The sequence below is a fragment of the Penicillium maclennaniae genome, assembly GCF_028827695.1.
Source record: "Penicillium maclennaniae strain IBT 15551 chromosome Unknown utg000005l:1.0-2652337.0:1.0-2654196.0, whole genome shotgun sequence".
Lineage (NCBI taxonomy): Eukaryota > Fungi > Ascomycota > Eurotiomycetes > Eurotiales > Aspergillaceae > Penicillium > Penicillium maclennaniae.
In genome coordinates this window covers 367,151-386,204 of record NW_026623217.1, presented here as the reverse complement: position 1 = coordinate 386,204, position 19,054 = coordinate 367,151, and the positions used below count along the sequence as shown (strand labels likewise).

General features: G+C 52.5%; 8 protein-coding genes across 8 annotated transcripts; 3 read left to right on the top strand and 5 right to left on the bottom strand.

The window, feature by feature from the left end:
• Nucleotides 1–319: 319 nt before the first annotated feature.
• dph3 (CSL family zinc fnger-containing protein) lies at nt 320–631 on the bottom strand (the record flags this gene model as incomplete). The annotated part of the gene is made up of 2 exons (XM_056967041.1): nt 320–376; nt 437–631. The coding sequence occupies 2 exons, from the start codon at nt 629–631 to the stop codon at nt 320–322; spliced, it is 252 nt and encodes an 83-aa protein (XP_056821795.1).
• Nucleotides 632–1,001: 370 nt separating this feature from the next.
• On the bottom strand, nt 1,002–2,270 carry N7477_005377 (uncharacterized protein; the record flags this gene model as incomplete). Its single annotated transcript, XM_056967040.1, has 4 exons — nt 1,002–1,197; nt 1,266–1,870; nt 1,942–2,040; nt 2,127–2,270. 4 exons carry the CDS (start codon nt 2,268–2,270, stop codon nt 1,002–1,004), a joined length of 1,044 nt encoding a protein of 347 aa, XP_056821794.1.
• Nucleotides 2,271–2,840: 570 nt separating this feature from the next.
• Nucleotides 2,841–5,450, bottom strand: N7477_005376 (putative transcription regulator BDF1; the record flags this gene model as incomplete). The annotated part of the gene is made up of 3 exons (XM_056967039.1): nt 2,841–3,164; nt 3,225–5,277; nt 5,347–5,450. 3 exons carry the CDS (start codon nt 5,448–5,450, stop codon nt 2,841–2,843), a joined length of 2,481 nt encoding a protein of 826 aa, XP_056821793.1.
• Nucleotides 5,451–7,763: 2,313 nt separating this feature from the next.
• N7477_005375 (WD40 repeat domain-containing protein) lies at nt 7,764–10,250 on the top strand (the record flags this gene model as incomplete). Its single annotated transcript, XM_056967038.1, has 2 exons — nt 7,764–8,314; nt 8,369–10,250. 2 exons carry the CDS (start codon nt 7,764–7,766, stop codon nt 10,248–10,250), a joined length of 2,433 nt encoding a protein of 810 aa, XP_056821792.1.
• Nucleotides 10,251–10,468: 218 nt separating this feature from the next.
• N7477_005374 (uncharacterized protein) lies at nt 10,469–11,066 on the bottom strand (the record flags this gene model as incomplete). Its single annotated transcript, XM_056967037.1, has 2 exons — nt 10,469–10,712; nt 10,810–11,066. The coding sequence occupies 2 exons, from the start codon at nt 11,064–11,066 to the stop codon at nt 10,469–10,471; spliced, it is 501 nt and encodes a 166-aa protein (XP_056821791.1).
• A 283-nt stretch (nt 11,067–11,349) lies between these two features.
• On the bottom strand, nt 11,350–14,132 carry N7477_005373 (WD40 repeat domain-containing protein; the record flags this gene model as incomplete). Its single annotated transcript, XM_056967036.1, has 3 exons — nt 11,350–11,886; nt 11,930–12,999; nt 13,187–14,132. The coding sequence occupies 3 exons, from the start codon at nt 14,130–14,132 to the stop codon at nt 11,350–11,352; spliced, it is 2,553 nt and encodes an 850-aa protein (XP_056821790.1).
• A 223-nt stretch (nt 14,133–14,355) lies between these two features.
• On the top strand, nt 14,356–15,584 carry N7477_005372 (Rab geranylgeranyltransferase BET4; the record flags this gene model as incomplete). The annotated part of the gene is made up of 4 exons (XM_056967035.1): nt 14,356–14,364; nt 14,426–14,545; nt 14,587–15,169; nt 15,220–15,584. The coding sequence occupies 4 exons, from the start codon at nt 14,356–14,358 to the stop codon at nt 15,582–15,584; spliced, it is 1,077 nt and encodes a 358-aa protein (XP_056821789.1).
• Nucleotides 15,585–16,042: 458 nt separating this feature from the next.
• Nucleotides 16,043–19,029, top strand: N7477_005371 (putative GTPase activating protein (Gyp5); the record flags this gene model as incomplete). Its single annotated transcript, XM_056967034.1, has 5 exons — nt 16,043–16,599; nt 16,655–17,035; nt 17,080–17,920; nt 17,975–18,916; nt 18,967–19,029. 5 exons carry the CDS (start codon nt 16,043–16,045, stop codon nt 19,027–19,029), a joined length of 2,784 nt encoding a protein of 927 aa, XP_056821788.1.
• Between the last annotated feature and the right edge of the window lie 25 nt (nt 19,030–19,054).

The window sequence follows — 19,054 nt, the reverse complement described above, 5'->3', positions numbered from 1 at the left end:
ATCCTTGCACGTAGGCTCAGCCGAGGCGCATACTCCAAGACTGAGAAATGGCGAAGCCCCGTGAGTTGGGCTTGTTTGATGTTGCAGTCGACTGCACAATCCACGAGTGTTGTTGACACAATTTTGTGATCCAGGCGAGTATTTAGGAGCGCGTTTTGCTTGAGAGTAGGAGCAGCAAGGCAGCGCGAGGCAGCCGACGATTTGTATATGCGGGCTCCTCAAGCAAACGCCAGGGCCGTGGGTGGCTGTTGTCCGGCGATCTTTGATTTGTGGCTTCAGCGCGAGAGCGAAAAGAGAAACAATATAATGTTGCATTCGTTCACGCCTGCACAGCAACAGCCTCTGTGTTCTGCTCATCTGCCTTGGGAAGATCGGCCTACGGGAAAAAAAATGTTAGCAACTTCGAAGCCTCAGACCCTGACTCATAGGCTCGTACCAAGTCAAAGATAACCCGAATCATCAAGCTGCAAGAAGGACACACGGCGATCTCCTCGCCATCGCGCAAATCATCAATGCAAATCTCGAACCGATCGCCGCATGGACATGGGAAAGTATAAAGCTGCGTCGCCGGGTCGAAGGTCATATCTTCGATCTCGATCTCATCGTAAATGCTGAGGCCTTCGTCTGCCATTTTGTGTCTTGTTCCGAGTGGGCTTCGGGGCGGTTTTGCGTCGAAGGGGTGAATGAGAAAAGCTTGTAAAGCGACTTTGCATTCGGTGGCGGACAAATTTTGGCGGGGTGGTCATGTGATTGCGGAGTATAACAAAATTGCGTAGATTATTTTGCTAACCAATATATCCAGAATGACCTGCGGGATTCTCTTTCGTTATTCTGGTTCTGATATATTCAGGATGACCTTCGGATGAATATTTTCATAATTATTCTGCTATGTCCAGATAAACCTTGGAGGTATATCTCTCACTCGCCTAGGCGGGCAATTTCCATTCTCACGGACTCAACTTCCTTTGCTAGGAAGCCATACCGGCGGGCGATCTCGCCCATTATGGCTTCCGATCCGCTTCGAGCTGGAATCCTTCGGAGACTTCTACATCTCCGTACCGCGACAATTCCTCGATAGCTAATTCTCGTCGTTCCTCTAGGCGGTCCTTGGTTTCCCTAATATGTTGCTGGTAACGGCTGAGCGCAGCCAATGTCTCGGGAGTATATAGAGTTGCTGCAATCTCGAGCTTGCTTACTCTGCAGGGCTTGTGAGTGGTCATGCCGAGAATGGTCGTGAAATCGGCATAGAGAGATGTGTGACTTACTCTAACTTCCCTTCGACCCCTTGCGCAACAGTGGCCAAATGCTCCGCCTTTGCCTTCGTCGCTCGCGCGAAGACTCCGTATTTCACCCGCTCAAGAAGCACAACTACTCGCTCTAGCACCTGCGTTTGTACTGCCAGCAATTCAGCCGCGGTTGCAGCCAGTTGCCGGCGCGCAACTGGCAGATCTACAATTTGGACCTGTCGGAGATTTCGGACCCGATCTGCTAGCTGCGACGCGAGGGGCGGGACAGGCGCCATGGAGGTGCGGACCCGTCGGTCTCTGGCGCGTGCACGAGCATAATGGTTCGACGACGAGCGGCGATGGGCGGAGATATTTTGTGGCGTTTCATGCAAGGCTTCGGTGTCTGAGCTATTCTCAGCATTTGTTGTTGATAGGCTTCGGAGCTCGTGGATTGCGCCAGAGAGGATGTCTGAGAAGGGGTGGATCAGGGATGGGATGTGCGAGTAGAATGTTTCGATCTCCGGGGCCAGGAGAGAGACCGCATTGTCCTTGGTTGGTTCCTCGGTGTCTTGGGGACTTTTTGGGTCGATTGCGCTGCATGGTGTCTCGAGGTAAAGGGATATTATAGCCAAGTTATCGTGGCACTGAAGCCTGGGAGTCAGAAAAGTTCCTCGCGCAGCGTGAGTACTTGATTCATCGCAATCACTGGGCGTACCTCGTTCGGGAGACTGCTGTCTGATGCAAACGCCAGCTGCTTGAGCGTCCGCTCCTTGATCCGCCTCTTTGTACTCCGGATTTGACATTGTTTCAGGTCCTATTGAGATTGTTCGATTAGATTTCCGCACTTCGGCTTGATCGTTGTTGTGATACGAGTCGTTGATAACGCGTGTCACAACGTACCTCCGCGACAGCTTCCCGGATCGGGTCGACATTGTGCGCGCGCGTTGATCCATCGGGAGTCAATAATTTTGTAGTGAGATTCTCGTAGAGTCGCTTAAATTGGGGGTGATTATCGAGAATGGAGGGGTCGCAAGGGGGTATCATGATGTGGAGGAAGAGAAGGGAGTTTCGCCGCGGAGGTCGGCAACGGCCGAGGAGCTACGGAATAAATAGCTACAAGAGAGCTCCGATCTACGCGCACAGTATTAAGGACATTTCCGCGTTTATTTCGTAATCATACATGTGAAGCAATCGCTTCAGATCAATCCCCTTTTTCTACCCGTAAATTCAGGGAGTAAACCATGCCGTCGAGAAACGACAAAAAGTACTCGGGTTGAATAGACGGGTAAACAATTCAAGCAAATCATCCGTGAACACTGACGGCTTCCAGGTTTGACGCCCACGGGGATCAGGGCCTTAAAATGTCCGGTCCAGGATGTTCGAAAGGGAAAAAAAGAAAGAAAAAAATATGTACAGAATGCTTGAACGTCTGAAGGGAAAGAGGGTAGCACAAAAGAGAAGAAAAGGTGCTGACCCCGATCCAGACAGTAAATTAGATCAAGAACGGAGGGAAAGAATCAGTCCAGAAGAACAGGCGGTAGGGAAATTTCGACGCTTGGAACGCAAATCAAAGCCAGCGGTTTTGCGGGAACCTGGAAGAAACCAGAGTGGTATCTACTCCTCCTCACTCTCCTCCGAATCGTCGTCAGACTCGTCCTCGCTGGACTCGTTCGCTTCCACGGAGGGAACTGGGACAGGAGAGCCACCGCCCGCGAAACGAGATAGATTACTCTCCAGCATAGAAATCTGGGCTTCCTGCTCGTTCTTGCTCATTGGCTTGTTTTTCTTAGGCTTAGTGGGCACAACGTTGCTGGCAGGAGCGGAATCCTCGTCGTCCATCAGGTGGGGCACGTTCTTCTTGACAAACTTGAGAAGCATCAAAAGGACATCATTGGGCAGCTCATCGATGTCCAGTTCAATCTCAGCCTCTTGAGTACCCTGAAGTTTATACGTTAATGTTGAGTGAAGTAAGGTGGATGTCTGGAAATTCGATCTTACCTTCAGAGCAGGAACGTTGTTCTGGATGATCTTAAGAGCTTCCTGCATCTTCTTATCGGGGAGACTACTGATACCATTGGAGATGACCTGCTTCTCATGATATGTGACGAAGCGTGCCTTCTCCGGCTTGAAGCTGCTGATCTTGGGCCTCTTTTCCTTCTTGCTACCGAGCTTCTTGCCGTCCTTCTTGACAGACTTGGCCTTGGTGCCAGCCTTCTTGGACGAGGGAGGGGTCTTCTTCTTCTTGTTGGTGATCATCTCCACTTGACGAGACATCTCCGCGATTTGACGCTGCAGAAGAGTGAGTTTCTCAGTGTCTTCATCCTCCTCCTCGCTCTCCTCGTCACTATCTTCATCGGAGTCATCGGTCTGCTGGTCATGGTGCGGCTCGTGCTTTTCCAGATAGTCGGCCATTTGCCCCCACTTCTCATCGAAAACCTGTTCCAGTGACTGTCCAGCCGCATAAGTCGGGTCTCCCTCGATGTTGAACCGGTAGCAATTCTTGAACATGAGCCTAATATCAGACTCGAACTCCTTGGCGTTTTCATACTGGCCGGTCCTCAACTTAGACTGAATGGTAGACAAGTCCATAGGCTTCTTAATCACGCTATGATAAGTAGGAATGTTGAGAGCAACGGGATCCACGGGCTGGTAGAAGGCCCACGCGATCAGCTGATACTTGGGCTTGTGAAGCTCTTCGAGAACCTCCTGACAGAACCGCAGCTCCCATTGATACTTCTTCTTCTTGGGCTTGGTGGAATAGGGGAGATCTCGCTTGGGTGGATGGATCGAACGCTTGGGGCGGCCGTCGGGGTTCGTGGAGTCACGACGAATGACAGGCAGACCTTCTGGACCCAGGGCAAAGGTGGTGCTCTGGGGAGAAGTAGCCTTGGCCGTAGGCTGGCTACCAAGGGACGTGCGAGGCTCCCGACGAGCGGCCGAGGTTTTCTCCGTCGTCTTCTTTGGTTTCTTCTCTTCCACCTCATCAGGCTTGGGGATGTTCAGCATCTGCTTCTTGAACGTGGCCTCCAGCTTCTGACCCTCTTGGGCAACCAAATGGTCGGGGCCATTGAAGGTCAGAGAGTTCTGAACCATCAGAGCAAAATCATCAGCAACCGCCTGTGGAGACGAGTATTCATTATTCTTCAGCTTTCTCTCCATGGTGCCCAGGTCCATAGGCCGGGTGATGATACTGGTGTAATTGGGGATGTTCAGTCTGATAGGGTCCACTGGTTCGCGGTAAAAGCGTGAGTCATGCATGCGCTTCAGGCTCGACAAACTCTTGGAGATGAACTTGTGCTGCATCTTGGTGAGTCCGTTTTGGCCACCTGGGGGCATCGAGCCGCGGGTCTCGGCAGTAGGAGTTGGCAAAGTTGGGGGCTTGAGATCCACCGGTGCAGGCACGGGTGTCGTATTGGCCCCCTCGACCTTGGTACGTTTGGCCGCCGGCTCCTCCTCCATAGGGTCGACCTCGCGTTCGCGAGAGACCTTAGAGGGTGAGAGAGGAGCACTGGGGACGTCCGTCATTTCGTGGTCAGTTTGCAGAGAGGGCAGACTTGAGTTGGTAAATTCGGTGGAGTGGTGAGGAAGATCAGCGCTCACAGGTGCAGAATACTGGGAGTTATCGATAGTCATCTTTTCCGTGATGCCGGCAGTGCCGTCAAGCGAGTCTGAAGATGCGCCTGTGGCAGGGGCGGGTTGAGAGCTTGATGTCGTATTGACCGCAGACTCAGTCGTAGCAGCCGGAGTATTCGAGTTGGAAACCTGCGGTTGCGCTGAGGTCGCTGGTTCATCGGAAGCCTTGGTTCCTTCTTTCACTTTTTCGTTGGAGGTCGCTCCAACAGTCGCTGGTATCGCACTCTGAGTTGGGGCAGGCGGTGCCGAAGAGTCTTCGGTGGAGACGGGTGCAGGCGACTTGGGGGGGGATGCAGCAGTGGCGGTACCGTTTGTGATGGATGACTCATTAGGGGTGTGGCCATTCATCGCGCTTCCGTTGCGTTCGGTCGCACCGGCAGGGACATCCGACTTTGTCTCTGCAGATACAGCTTGACCGCTTCAAAGACAGGTCAGTTTCAAGGTCAGGCAAGTGAAAAGCGCATTCGGTGACAACGCGGTAGCTTACCTGGTTGGCGCGGCATCAGGCAGAGACATTCTCGTCGGGGAAGGGGGAAGCTGAGGCTTCTCCTCCTTCATCGCAAGAGCAGCCTCAGGAGGCGGGGTCGCCATGGATGATGTCGTGCCAGAGACCAACGTACAAGCTTTCTAGAGCACGAAACAGGGTGAGAGCGAAACTATCGACGATTGCCTTTGGCGCAAATTCAACTGGATACACAAAGCTGCCCTCCGCGCGCTATCACAGGCAGGTATTGCGATCGCGGAGACCAGACGCGACGTAAGGAAAGGCGATAAGGGCGGGGGGAAGGATAAACGGGAGATAGGGAGAGTGGAGAATGCGATCGGAGGCGAAAGAATTTATACCGCCAAGAAAGTGGTAGCTTCAGTCACGTGGGCGGTGGGATGGGATCAGGCACTCAGGCAACCGTTCCGGAATAGGTAAGTCACGGGATCGGGAAAGGAAAGGGTGAAATAAAAAATGGTTCAGGAATTGATGCCTGAGGTGGGAATGGGATGGATAAATAGAGAGAAATTATGATAAATAAATCATAAATGGCAGGGGCGGGTTAATAAGAGTAAAATGGGTAAGCGCGACACGCGACGCGTTGTTATGGGGTTAGGGGGGTAACCAAGGATACGGATCGAAAGGGCAGGAAGGGGGGGGCGGTGAAATAAACGGAAGCACCAGGGACGGAAGCAGAGAAATTCCTCGGAGGGGATGCCAGAATCCTTAAGTACAAACGGGCGCCTCGCGCAGCACCGCCGCGAGTTCCACTAACTGAATTAAGCCGGATTCTCCCTACTCCACTGCCTTTTCATTGGCGGAAGGGGTTCATCCCTAGCCCTGATTGGCCTCCAGGGGTGTACTGTACCGTATCGCTGTCCGCGAAAATTTTCAATCACCCTTTTACAGAGTGCAGGGGTGTGAATGAGATCATCGCACGTCCTGTAATCTGATAGAGATCTAGATCGGAATTTTTTTCGTCCTGATAGTTCTAACTATTTTTCTACTCAGGGTGGATGAACGCCAAGATCAACGAAACCCCTGAACCTTAGGGGTTCGCCGAATGCGGCTAGCGTGTGATGCGTCGAGTCCCGACGTCATTCACGTGACGCGTTGCTATTCCGGTATGAGCAAGGTGTTCTTTTCATCTGTGTGACGGGACGGGTCAACAGATACTGTGAGACCTATAAGATGTCCTACCTACATCGCAAGGAGTGCGTTATGGCAAAATCAATGGAGACTTGCTAGGAGTAGACTCTGCAGATAGCCCTGGCCAATTAACAGGCTTTCAGCTGGCCCTTGCCGATCAGGCATCGTCTTACATGGACTGGGCCAGAACTTACGGTCCTCTCTGTAGTATGTCTGAAGTGCAAGATAAGGTGATTGATACATCGTCAAATCATTCTACCTACTTTGTATTGGACATGTACACAGCCAAGATCAACCAAGAAAGAATTCACTCTTGATCCTGATTCCTCGAGGAAATGCACTATATATCCTTGGCGCTAGGGAGCAACTAAGGGAAAGAAAATAGAAGAAGCTGGGGAAATCCCTTATCCACATACTTTGATTGGTCATCATTTGTTGAGCCTCGAAGTTTCATCCATTCATGGTTGAGTCATACCTCAGTGCATGCCATAGCAGTCGGGTTACACTCAGTATGCTGGATGCTTGTGTTGATCAACCCACTAGATGTTCCCTTGCAATGTTATATTGCCAAATCAGGCTGGTGCGGAGGCCGGTAAAAAGTATGACATTTTGGTTCTTAAAAGTGCGATGGAAAGTGCACCTGAAAAAGCAACTCAAGCTGTCGAGGACCTCTAGGCAAGCTTCACGAGCAAATTGGAAATATTTATGACAAGGTTGTGCTTAGGCCCGCTGATATTGATGTACAGATTCGTGGTCCTTGACCTTGCTTTGGCACTCCAGGAGTCCATGGTAGAACTTCGCACCATTCTATACCGTTGTTGGAAATATATCACGGCCACCATGAGCTGTTTTGAGCAAGTCGTGGGTCCTGAACCTGCAATATAACTACCAAGAGCGAGACCGAGGTACTCTGAGCCATCGTTTTTTCACAGCTCTTTTCAACCCAAATCGTGAGACACAGCTGTGTGTGAGCCTATCTATCCAGGCTGTATACTTCGGAAATCGAGCTGATTAGATAAGGCTCGACCTCACCACGCTAAACCGCGTCAGGATTAGCGCCAATGCCGACTACAGAACTTTTTTTCCTTTCCGCAACTGCAAGACCACCAGAATCCCAAAGCCCCATCTATTCCCCTCGGGCTGTGAGAAAAGTGTGACCGGTGATTTATCCTGTTCCCTTGGGTTTCGGTACCGCTACTCTCCACATACCCTCAACCTCACACTGAAGTATTTTCGAAACAAGGGAAAAAAAGCTTCGGCAAGAGAAAAAAATGGGCAAGAAGACATCTCGTCAATCCACCAAGGTCGGCTCGGCCGCATCGCCGGCCGACGGTCTTTCACAAACCGGCAGCAAATCTTCCATCCTGCGAGCCGCTTTCTCTCCGTCAGAGTACCAATTGGCCCTGTTCGCGTCCGTCATCCAAGGCCTGGATGCGCAGCATCTCCGCATCCACGATACCAACACCGGCAAACTACAGTGCGAGCATGCTCTGGCACCGAAAGAGACCATCACCTCGCTCGATTGGGGTTACTACAACGCCCAGGGAAAGAAGAGCGACCCGTCCAAGAAGAAGCGCAAGCGCGGGTCTGATGTCAACGGGCTGGATCAGGGAGATATCGTTGTCGCGTTTGGTACCAGCACCTCAGATATCCGTCTGTACTCTCCTTCGGAGGATAAGGTCGTTGGCACCCTGACCGGTGTTCACGACAAGGGTATCAAAGATTTCAAGTTTACCGCTGGGCGGCCTGGCCAGGAGGCCTGGAGTATTGGAGGTGACAACAAGCTCGTGCAGTGGGATCTTCTCACAGGCCAGAGCTTAAGGTGCGCAGTTATCTTGTGCTATGAAATGGACCGCCTCTAACATGTTTTGTATAGGACGATCCACCTGCCCGCATCCTCGGTCTTCACTGCCATCTCTCGTCCCGTCCCCTCCACCACGCCCGTCATCTGCGCATCTCAGACGCCTTTCTTAATAGATATTGAATCCACCGAGGAGCCGCTCAAGTTCCCCGCCATGCGCAATCAGATTCACACCGTCATCACGTCCTCTTCGGAATCTGCTGGCGCCGGTACTTTCCTCGCTTCCGATGGCGAGCGTTTCATCAACGTTTTCGACGCGTCCAACCAAAAGCTCGTGCGCAACCTGGTTGCTGATCAGGACGTCTCCTCTGTCTCCCTATTCGATGCAGGCAACTCCGCGCCTGAGAAGCAGATTCTTGCCGCTGTGACCGAAAACGGAACCATCGAGCTCTTCACAAAACCCTTCGCCCAGCCCCAGGCTGCGCAGTCCACTAGCGCCAAAGCCGCCCGCAAGCAAATGACCCAGAAGGCCAACGCCTCCCTCAAGATCATCCGCTCCGAATCTTCAGATGCATGCGTGCCCGTTGTGTCAGCAACTTTCCAAGGCCCTGAGATCATTGTTGCCTATGCCGAGGGTGGTGTTATTCCCGTGTTTGAACGCGTGAAGCTTCTTGATGAGACTACGGATGAGCTTGCCTTCACCGGTGTCAAGGCTGTTGTGAAGAGCAAGTCCAGCTCCGCTGTTGCATTCGCGACGACAAATGGCTCGAAGAATGTTAGTGAAAGCCAGGTGAATGAGACCCACGCCGTTGTTGAGCAGGGTAATTTCGCCGATGATGACGTGGAGATGAACGACGATGCCGCTTCTGTCTCCGGCAATGAGGACTCCGACGACGAGGCTCCTAAGCCCGCCACCGAAAAGAAGAGCAAGCCCACCAAGCAGACCGCTGACGAGGACGTCGAGATGCAAAATGCCGAAGACGAAGACGAAGATGAAGAGGAAGAGGACGGTGCCGAGCCCTCATTCGGCGAGCTGCTCCGTGCCAACGCCGGCCAGGAAGTCGACGTCGAGGCCGAGATGGACGACGACGTGAATCTCGGTGCCCTTGTCCCTGGAAAGCCCACCGCAACCGTGCAACAGATCCCCACCGGCGTGTCACTGGCCACCGTGCTCACGCAGTCCCTCAAGACGAATGACAACGACATGCTCGAGTCTTGCTTCCACACCAGCGACATCTCTATCATCCGCACCACCATCCAGCGCCTTGAGTCTTCCCTGGCAGCCACCCTGCTCCAGAAGCTCGCTGAGCGCCTTTCATCCCGTCCCGGTCGCTACGGCCACCTTCTCGTCTGGGTCCAGTGGACCTGTGTCGCTCACGGTGGTGCGCTTGCCGGACAGCCTGAACTCCTCAAGCGTATGGCCACCTTGTACAAGGTCATGGATCAGCGCTCTTCGAGCCTTCCGTCCCTGCTCCTCCTCAAGGGAAAGCTGGACATGTTGGACGCACAGCTCGGCCTACGCTCATCCATGCGCGGCGACGGCGAAGACATGGACAGTGAAGATGAGGACAATGTGATCTATGTCGAGGGCCAGGAAGACGACTCAGATAGCGAGACCGAGACCAAGCCCCGCAAGTCGATACGCGAGCAGGCCTTTGACGAAGACGAGTCCATGATGAACGGCATCGACGAGTCCGAAGACGAAGAAGACGGCAGCGAAGATGAAGACGAGGACGAGGAAGGCATTCTGGACATCGAAGCTGAAGAGTCCGCTGGCTCCTCCGACGCCGAAGAGTCTCTTGAAGAAAACGAAGACGATGAAGACGATGAGGGAGCCAGCGAGGGTTCGCTGGTTGACTTCATCGCTGATACCGAGGACGAGTCCGACGATGCTATTGAGCAGCCGCCGCCGGCAAAGAAGAGCAAGACGGGGAAGAAGAAGGGTGGTCGGAAATAGATAATTCTTTCTCTGTAACACATTTTATGGTGGATTTTGTTTTTCCAAAAATTTATATACTGGGCTTGCATCTGCATTTATGTCTCTAAGTGCTCGCTGCTGGATCTCGTGTTCCATAGCCTCTGATCCAATCGAATCTATTTACTGTTTTATCTTTTTCATCATGATGAGTTGTCTGAGCCTTCCAAATGCTAGGAGTGTATCAGCCTCTAAGCAATTCACTCTTCTCCCTTACAAGGGCCCCCATGCAACACGGTATGTCCAGGAAGATCCCCGCGGCCTAACGGAATCTCCAACGCGATAGTCTGTTCCTTCGATGGATACGTGGTGCAATGACCCAAAGCACTGACATCAGCCGTATCCAGCGCCAAAATAGCCCCATTCTTCCCGCCCGCGACCCACGCCTCGGCAGTCGAGTTGGGCAGCGTGATGTGCGCCAACCCAGAAAGGAAGATCACCCATCTGATAATGCGTTAGTGGAGAAAGCTACATACCATAGAAAGTCTTATTTCGAAGATGTCTTGGGGCTAGAATGTAAGAATGAAGGGGTGGGATGTACTGCAGTGCTGGCGCATTGTGTCGTCCACCGTTAAAACCGGCGGGTAGAATGGTATAGGTAGAATCACCTCCTAGCTCGCCAAGATCGAGGGATTTCGAACCGGCAGTTCCGGCTTCTGAAGAGGTCTTGAATCCCGAGGAGAGGGCCCAGCATTCCAATGTTGAGATGTTGTTTTGCGCGCCTAGGACGGTCACATTGAGGGTGTTTCCTAGAGCCAGGGTTGAGAATAGAAGAAAGGGGAAAGGAGTGAGACGCATTGTGAAGATTTCAACGGAATTGATGCGGAGGCAAGATCGAGGTCAGGATCAGATCAAACTTAGCCTTGCAAAGCACTTGAGCTGCAGAGGGGTGGGGGCGATTAACATTGTATTTGCTCTAGAGGATAAGACCTGTTTTCGAGTAATGTACATACTGGATAACCATAAGCCAGAAGGACAGTAGGACAGTAAGGTAATACGACAGTAAAATATCAAGGGGTTTAGCAAGTAAAAATACGGGAACAAGTACAAGAGAGCATTGAATCAGAGGGCAGGTGGCTCCTCAGCGAATGACTTCACTGCTTGACTTCTCAATTCCTTCCATTCCTCTCAGGATATCGCTGCCTCCTAGCAGTCCACTGGGGGAGCCGGTGCTCCTGCGACGGCCTGTCCATACTTCGTGAAATTTGACAGTCTGATCGCTTGATGCGACAATGATGCATCCTTCTTCTACTGTGCGTGGGCACCACATTCCGCCTTCTTTCTCTTTGGGCCGGACAATTCGAACACTAGGCCGCGGACGACCTGTTTCATTTGCGCGTTCTGGTGATTGTGAACGAGTTCGTGGCACTGGAGTTGTTCGTGGCGATGCACAGAAAAGATCTAATTCATCCCGTGTGGGAATTGGGGGGCGAGGTGGTCGACCAGGGTAGCTGACTGCCCATAATGCTCGTCCGCAGTCGAAGTTGAGATCGTGATCTGGGCCATCCCAGCTGGACCCGCAAGGGCCCCAAGGAATGACGGCAACCTGAGCACAGCTGGGCCATGCGAAGACGGCTATGCGGAAGGGGGTGCTCTGGCTGGGCATAACCGAATGTAGCTGCAATCTCGCGCCGAGTCTGACTCCAGATCAGACTGGTCACTTGCGCAAACACATTGATAGTCGCGAGACAGACACCGGTGCGGGCGTGGAAGAAATGGATTGCGCGGTCATTAGAGCCTCCTCCTGTCGCCAGAAGTGAAGGTTGCCACGGAGCGAAGGCGATTGCTTTGACTGCAGCGGCATGTGAAAGCCTGTGCTTCTGACGATCATATGGTATCAGAACGGTTCGTCCACTTCCTGAAATCAGGGTACCTGTAAGACTGAGAAGAGGCACTGCCGCTGTGGGTCTCATGCGAGACGGATGAACCCATGATGGAAGCAAGTGACTGACAATGTGTCGCCTGTGAAAGAACTGCCGGTGAGTATTGGTAAGACCAAGCAGCGGAAACGCGCGGGCACTGCATGTCTCAGAGCCAGTCAGAATGACAGGCAGAGGGGTATAGTCGAGCAATGGCGGTGGTGGAAGGATATCAGCCAGGTCGAAAAGCAAACATGCGTTATCATTGCCGCCTGTAGCAAGAAAGCGCTCATCGGGAGACCAGGCTATGCCACAGACTTGCTGAGTATGGGCAGAGATCTTAGCGAGAAGAGTGATGGAACCATTCCAGCCCCGCTTGTTCTGGGTTTTGGGCCACTCGACGGAGTAATACCAGATGTTGCCCACGTCGTCGCCAACTGCAATCTCCTCCGCGTCGATTTCCAAGTTGGCGAATCTCTCTGAAAGTCTTTGGGTAGTTCTGGGCTTGAATGCCACACACGAGACACTGTTGGGATGACTGATTTCGAAGCGAACATCGGGTTCACAGAAGCCCCACAGAGACAACTGACCAGACTGTCGTCCAACAGCGAGAATGCTTCGTCCGCCATTATCTGACGAGAACGAGACAGATGTCACGAAGTTCGACGGGTGCACATCTTTGAATGGCGGATGGTCCACTGCAAAACTTTCGGACCACAGGTAAACATGCTGTGCAAGACCAACGGCCAGCACGCCAGATGTGAACGAGTAGGCCAGGGTGGTGCAATAGAAATCATCCCGAAGAAACGGGGCATCCAGGATCCGAAAGGGCTTTGGAGGGACAGCTTCTCGCTTGGGAAGAACTGCTGGCCCTGATTCAAGACGAATGTCAGTTGTGATGTCCTAGAGACTAAAATGAGGCCGTCTCACTTTATAAATAGGTATCAAATATCGTACATATATCGAGCTTGTTTAGACATAATTATGGGGCAATCAGGGAGGCTCCAAGGAGACACAGCGGAAGCTATTTCCTTTGAAAGTGAAAGTAAGAATGCTTACACTGCTCCCTTTCTACTCTTTTCCAGGCACTATCTTTCCACACAAAGGGCGAGAGTCGCTCATAAAATGGAGAAGAGGGACTGGGTGAGTTCTCCGCGCAGGGCAAACAGGTACCAAGGAGCCTGGTAGTTGGGTCAATGTTCAAAGCAAGGGCAAGTCTTGATTCATGCATGTTTCGGTCCTCAGCTCTATTACTTCTTGGCAAGAATTTTGCGACATAGGTTGGAGCCGTTGAGCCTCTGCCAGAAAGACTCGACGTCCCGTTCAAAATTGCCATGGAAGGGTCATCGAGGATCGCCGTGGTACCACCAACACCCCAGACGCCACCAGCACTGACTCGCCTCAGGAAGTCATGTTGATGGGTGCCTCGCGTGACAGCAGGGTCAACAATCAAGCGAGGTCGCTGGAGGGGCCTTTGGCGGAGTCGAGTAGGCGTCGGTCTCTGTCCTGGGAATGAGGGCTCTTGGGCTCGGGTGGGAAGAAATGGATCGTCTCCAGGCAGGCGCCGACGAAGAATTTTTTCTTCAGGAGACAGCTGGTGAGGGTCCTTGTTCACACGAAATGGTGTTGATGAGATCTCGGAAAATTGGCGCTTTGGAATGAATCGATCAGGAGATACTGAGGCGGAAAGATTCTTTCGAGTAGGCTCCCCAACCGGATAGCCTCTTGATAAACGACGCCCTCGCTCAGGAGATGGCACATCCGCCGTTCTGTTTTCTTTCAAGCGTGGTGTACTGGGTGAGTGGGGGAAGCTGGGTCTGATGGTAAGTGATATCCGAGAACTGGCTGGAGTCTCATGGAATGGTGTATTGACTGTTGCAAAATCGAATAGTCTAATGAATCCATTACTCTGTGAGGAATTGGATCGAGATAATGATCTGGATAATGCATGTTGATTGCCCGTGGAAGAGGCATCCTCGAAGGAGTGACATCGCGAAGCCCCCATTGTGGGGGTCAATCACGGATACGGGTCAGGGGTAACAAGCAGCGAAGGAGTGTACTATAAGATCTTGAACAGAGGCTGGCTTGCCGGGTTGTCTGGAGGTTCGCAATAGATCTCGAAGTAGATGCTTTGCCGTTGTAGAGGGAGCAACAGTGCTTACTAATACTGCAGCGGGCGGCAGGAACTCCTCACTCTGTGGTTACTTTCACGATTCATTCACTCAACAATGGCAAGCGTGAGTAATAGCACCGCGTCTTGACTCTCCATGACGGCTCAAAGACTGACCGTCTTGCTAGCATGGCGTCCGGCGCTTTAAGCCGGTGGAGAAGACCCCGGAGGAGCGGCAACAAGAGCTGCGGAAGATAGATGAATACAAATCTCTCGAGAGTTCCGTATCGGAGAAGGTGCAGGCTCAGGTCTGATCATGCTGAGATGGTATATATTAACTTCTAGACAGGTTGCTCAACAAGAATTCACAGCCGACACGTTGCAGAAGATCTCCGACTTGTTAGGCCGCAACCCGGAGTACTACACTGTCTGGAACTATCGACGACAAGCCCTTCGGCATCAGTTTTCCGAGGCAGAGACTTCAAGCGAAGAAGATCCGCACAGTGTCATCTCAGACCTGATCAAAAATGACCTGAATTTCTTAATTCCTTTGCTGCGCAGTTTCCCCAAGTGCTACTGGATCTGGAACTATCGTCTATGGCTTCTCGACGAGGCTCGCCGGCTTCTTCCACTCGCCGTAGCTCGCTCATTCTGGGAACAGGAACTGGGATTGGTGGGTAAGATGTTGACTCTGGACAGTCGCAATTTTCACGGTTGGGGCTACCGGCGCTTTTTGGTGGAGACCATCAGGCAATTGGGGACTCCAGACGAGGCGAAGAGCATGACCCAGAAGGAATTCGCCTATGCGAAAAAGATGGTTGGAGCTAATTTGTCCAACTTCTCTGCTTGGCACTATCGCACCAAATTAATTCTCCGGATCCTGGAGGAACAAGGTGCCACGGACGAGGAGCGGAAGAAGATGCTGGACGAAGGTGAATTGTGCTGAATGTCTAATGCGTGAAGCTATACTAAAACTTCGCAGAGCTGGAACTTATCCAACAAGCCCTCATTGATCCTTATGACCAGTCACTATGGTTCTATCACCAGAACTTGATGTGTGTGTTTGACCCATCCATGGCGGACCGGACTATGGCTCCGAATCTGAGCACGTCAGAACGACTCCAGTATCTACGGGACGAGATTGAAGCCATTCAGGAGATGCTTGATGGAGCCGAGGACTGTAAGTATATTTACCAGGCCCTCATTGAATGTACCCTGCTCGTATCCAAAGTAGGGGGCAGCCTGCAACTGGATGACCGGGATCAGATTCTGAGCTGGCTCTCAAAGCTGAAAAGGATAGATCCCCTGCGACGACACCGGTGGTTGGATTTTGAAAGAGGCTTGTAATTGACATCAAGTCCGTTGCCAGGTAGACAAAGTCCAGGTACTTGGTCATCTCACGGAGTACAATGCCCATATTTGAAACAATGGATTCATGAATTCGTGTCATAGTTTTCCCTTTAATGTCGTGGACACCCCCGAAACCCATAGATAGTGTACATATCTAGGATGTGGAATTCCACATTCTGCACCTGAATCCGCTATGCAGCTGAGATAGCGTGTATTTTCATGCACAAATGCACAAAAGAAAGCGACATTCCAAACGTTCCGATCGACAGGTCGCCCCCGTTGGCCCCACATAGCCAATCAGAGTCGCGTGTTCACTGGCCCTCGATTCAATTAGTGAATTGACATCCCCGTTCTTTCCTCCTCCCCTTTCCGTTCTGGTTCTTGGTCTTTTGGTCTATGAGCATTCGGTTCGTCTTATGGAGTCTTGCACTCGTTGATCTGCTGCCCTGCCCAATATGTCCTCGAACCGGAATAGCAGTGACTACGTAGGGGTGAGTCTCGTGTTGGTTTCATCGCGTGTGCCACATGCTGATCTTCCTGCCAGGAGTCTTTTGACGATGCCCCCCGAAGTGCCAGAGCAATTGCATGTCTCCATACCCAAGTCGACTTCCACCCGATCATTGACCAACAGCCCCCCTGTTGGCACGGCGTCAACTCCCGACTCTGCAGAGAAACCTCCTTTCCCTTCTGAATCGCAGGACGAGCAGAAGGACGAGGGGTTGGATTCTGGAGAACCAAAAGCAAAGAAGAAGAACAAAAAGAAGATTAAAAAGGCCGAGCAAAATGAAGGAGACGGACGAACAGAAACAGAAATGGACGGTCAAGGGGGAGCCGAGGATGAGCCGAGCGAGCTCGACGTGAACCTTGGGACCGAACCCGTCGAAGAGCTAAAGGATGAAGAGGAGCTGGAGCAACACACCGAGAAGCATATCGAGCAACCTGCAGAAGAAGACGAAGAAGGAGACGACACAATCATTGGAAGCTCCCGGCCGAACAAATCACCCCTACTTACGTCCCACCCGCCTCTCGACTGCATCCTCGCTCGATGAAGTCAACCTGACCAACAGCAAAGAAGACCAGCCGATGAAGGATATAGAAAAGTTGGAACCGCCTCCATTGCCTCCCAAGGACGAGTCGGCATCGATTCCCTCGGCCCCGAAAGGCTTGTCAGGAACCTTGCCATCCGTGCCCTGGGGAGCTCCCCCGCAAAATAAAAATCCTCCTCCTGCAGCACCACCACCCCCAACCCGAAAGCCTAGTGGCCCCTTTGCATGGTTCTCCCGCAGCTCGACAGGTCCCAAGGAATTGAAGTCCCCGCCTCCGCAACAGCCTGGATACAGCCGCCGAAACACCGGCACTTCCGTGTCCACCATTGGCAGCCACTTGGATTTGGCCCCCCCGATCCGAAGATGGAGATGCCGCCAGCTTCCATTCAAGGAGACCGAGACGTAACAGCTTGAAGGACCAATTTAAGCTGTTGCGTATGCGGGAGGAACACATTGGCGGCGAGAATGATCAGTCGAGTGTCCGATCTGGCCGGGCTAGCGTCAGCCAGGGCGGCTCCAGCCCCCCCCATCATTCATGAAGAAAGCGAGGATGGTATTCTCACTGTCCCAGCGCCCATCCCTGGAGCAACCTCCCCTGCAATCGCCACTGCGCCATCAACGATCAATCCTAACCTTGCCCCGGGCACCGTGTCCGGGTTCTCCAGATCAGCAACCGATGCCTCCACACCCGTGGATTGGGATATGTGGCAGCAACTCGTGAATGAGGGACCACAGGCGTTGGTGAACTCGGAGGTATTGAATGCTGCTATCAAGAGGGGTATTCCGCAGACAATTCGTGGAGTCATTTGGCAAATTCTCGCTGAAGGACAGACCGGTGAGTTGGAGGATATTTATCGGGATCTTGTCGCGCGTGGGACCGAGAAAGACCGTCGATCGCCAAACCCCCAAGGCGGCGCTACACCCGAGAAGGGGTCTGTCTCCTCGTCTCGTTCGTCCATTCATTCCGATCACTCGGGCTCTGGAACGCAGTCGACGAGTGTTGTTGTCAGCCCTTCCCAGGATATGGACCCCGAGAGACTGGCCAAGGAACAGACCGCCAGCGAAAATGCTCGCTTGAAGAAGGCCAAGGATGAGGCGGTCGCTTTGCAGAAGCTTGAGAAGACTATCCGTCGAGATTTAGGTGCCCGCACAAGCTATTCAAAGTACTTCATCTCTCAAGGCAGCCAGGAGAGTCTGTACGGACTGTGTAAGGCATACGCCTTGTACGACGAGGCCGTCGGTTATGCACAGGGTATGAACTTTATCGTTATGCCTTTGTTATTCAACGTAAGTGTTCTGCTGATAGACTCAACAGGAGTGATCCATTGACCCTATCTGTAGATGGACGAGGTTGAAGCCTTTGAGCTTCTCGTCAAGCTGATGAACAAATACGGCCTTCGGGAGCTGTTCATCCAGGATATGCCCGGTCTTCACCGAGCTCTCTACCAGTTCGAGCGTCTCCTGGAAGACCTCGAGCCCGCCCTGTACTGCCACCTGCGCCGCCGCGGTGTCCCTCCTCAATTATACGCTACTCAGTGGTTCTTGACCCTGTTCGCTTACCGCTTCCCCCTACAACTTGTTCTGCGCATTTATGATCTGATCTTTGAGGAAGGCTTGGAAAGCACAATTCTCAAGTTCGGCATCGCCATCATGAGACGAAATGTCGATGCTCTGCTAGAAATGAAGGACATGAGCTCGCTTACGACCTTCCTGAAAGAGCGTCTTTTTGATGCTTACATCGACAAGCAGCCTTCGGCGTCGTCAATTTTGGAGTCTGGCTTCTTTGGAAGTTCCGGCGCTGCTGATAAAGAGATTTATCGGGCCGATATCCTTGTGCAGGATGCTTGTGCCGTACCCCTCACCCAGGATATGATCAAGACATACACCTCTGAATGGGAGGAGAAGACCCGCACAGAAAAAGAGCAAGAGGCTGAGCTGGAGTACCTTCGACACACTGTCGCCACGCAATCTGCACGCGTGCGTCTGCTCGAGGAGCGCGCCGAAGCATCCGACAAAGAACACGTGCAATTGGCGTCGGAATTGGTCCACGTTAAAGTAGAGAATGAAGAACTGCGCGATCTGAACGATGCCCTCAAGCTGCAGGTCTCCGAGCTGAAAGTCATTGTGGACAAGCAGCCCGGCGAAGTGGAGGAGAAGCTTCGCACAGAGATGGACCGCATCATGAAGCGCAACATCGAGGTACAGAACGAGAACCGCGCAATTGAGGACCACATGGCCGAGATGGAGAAAGAACTCGTTGCCACCAAGATGAAATGGGCCGAGGTTTGCTTCCCCCCACACCCACCTCGCCTTGCAAAGACTAACATGATCAGATGTCTGAAAACCACGAAACCCTCCGCCAGAAGTGGAGTGACCTACGCCGCGCCCTCGACTAACCCATCCAGTCCAAACATGCTACCT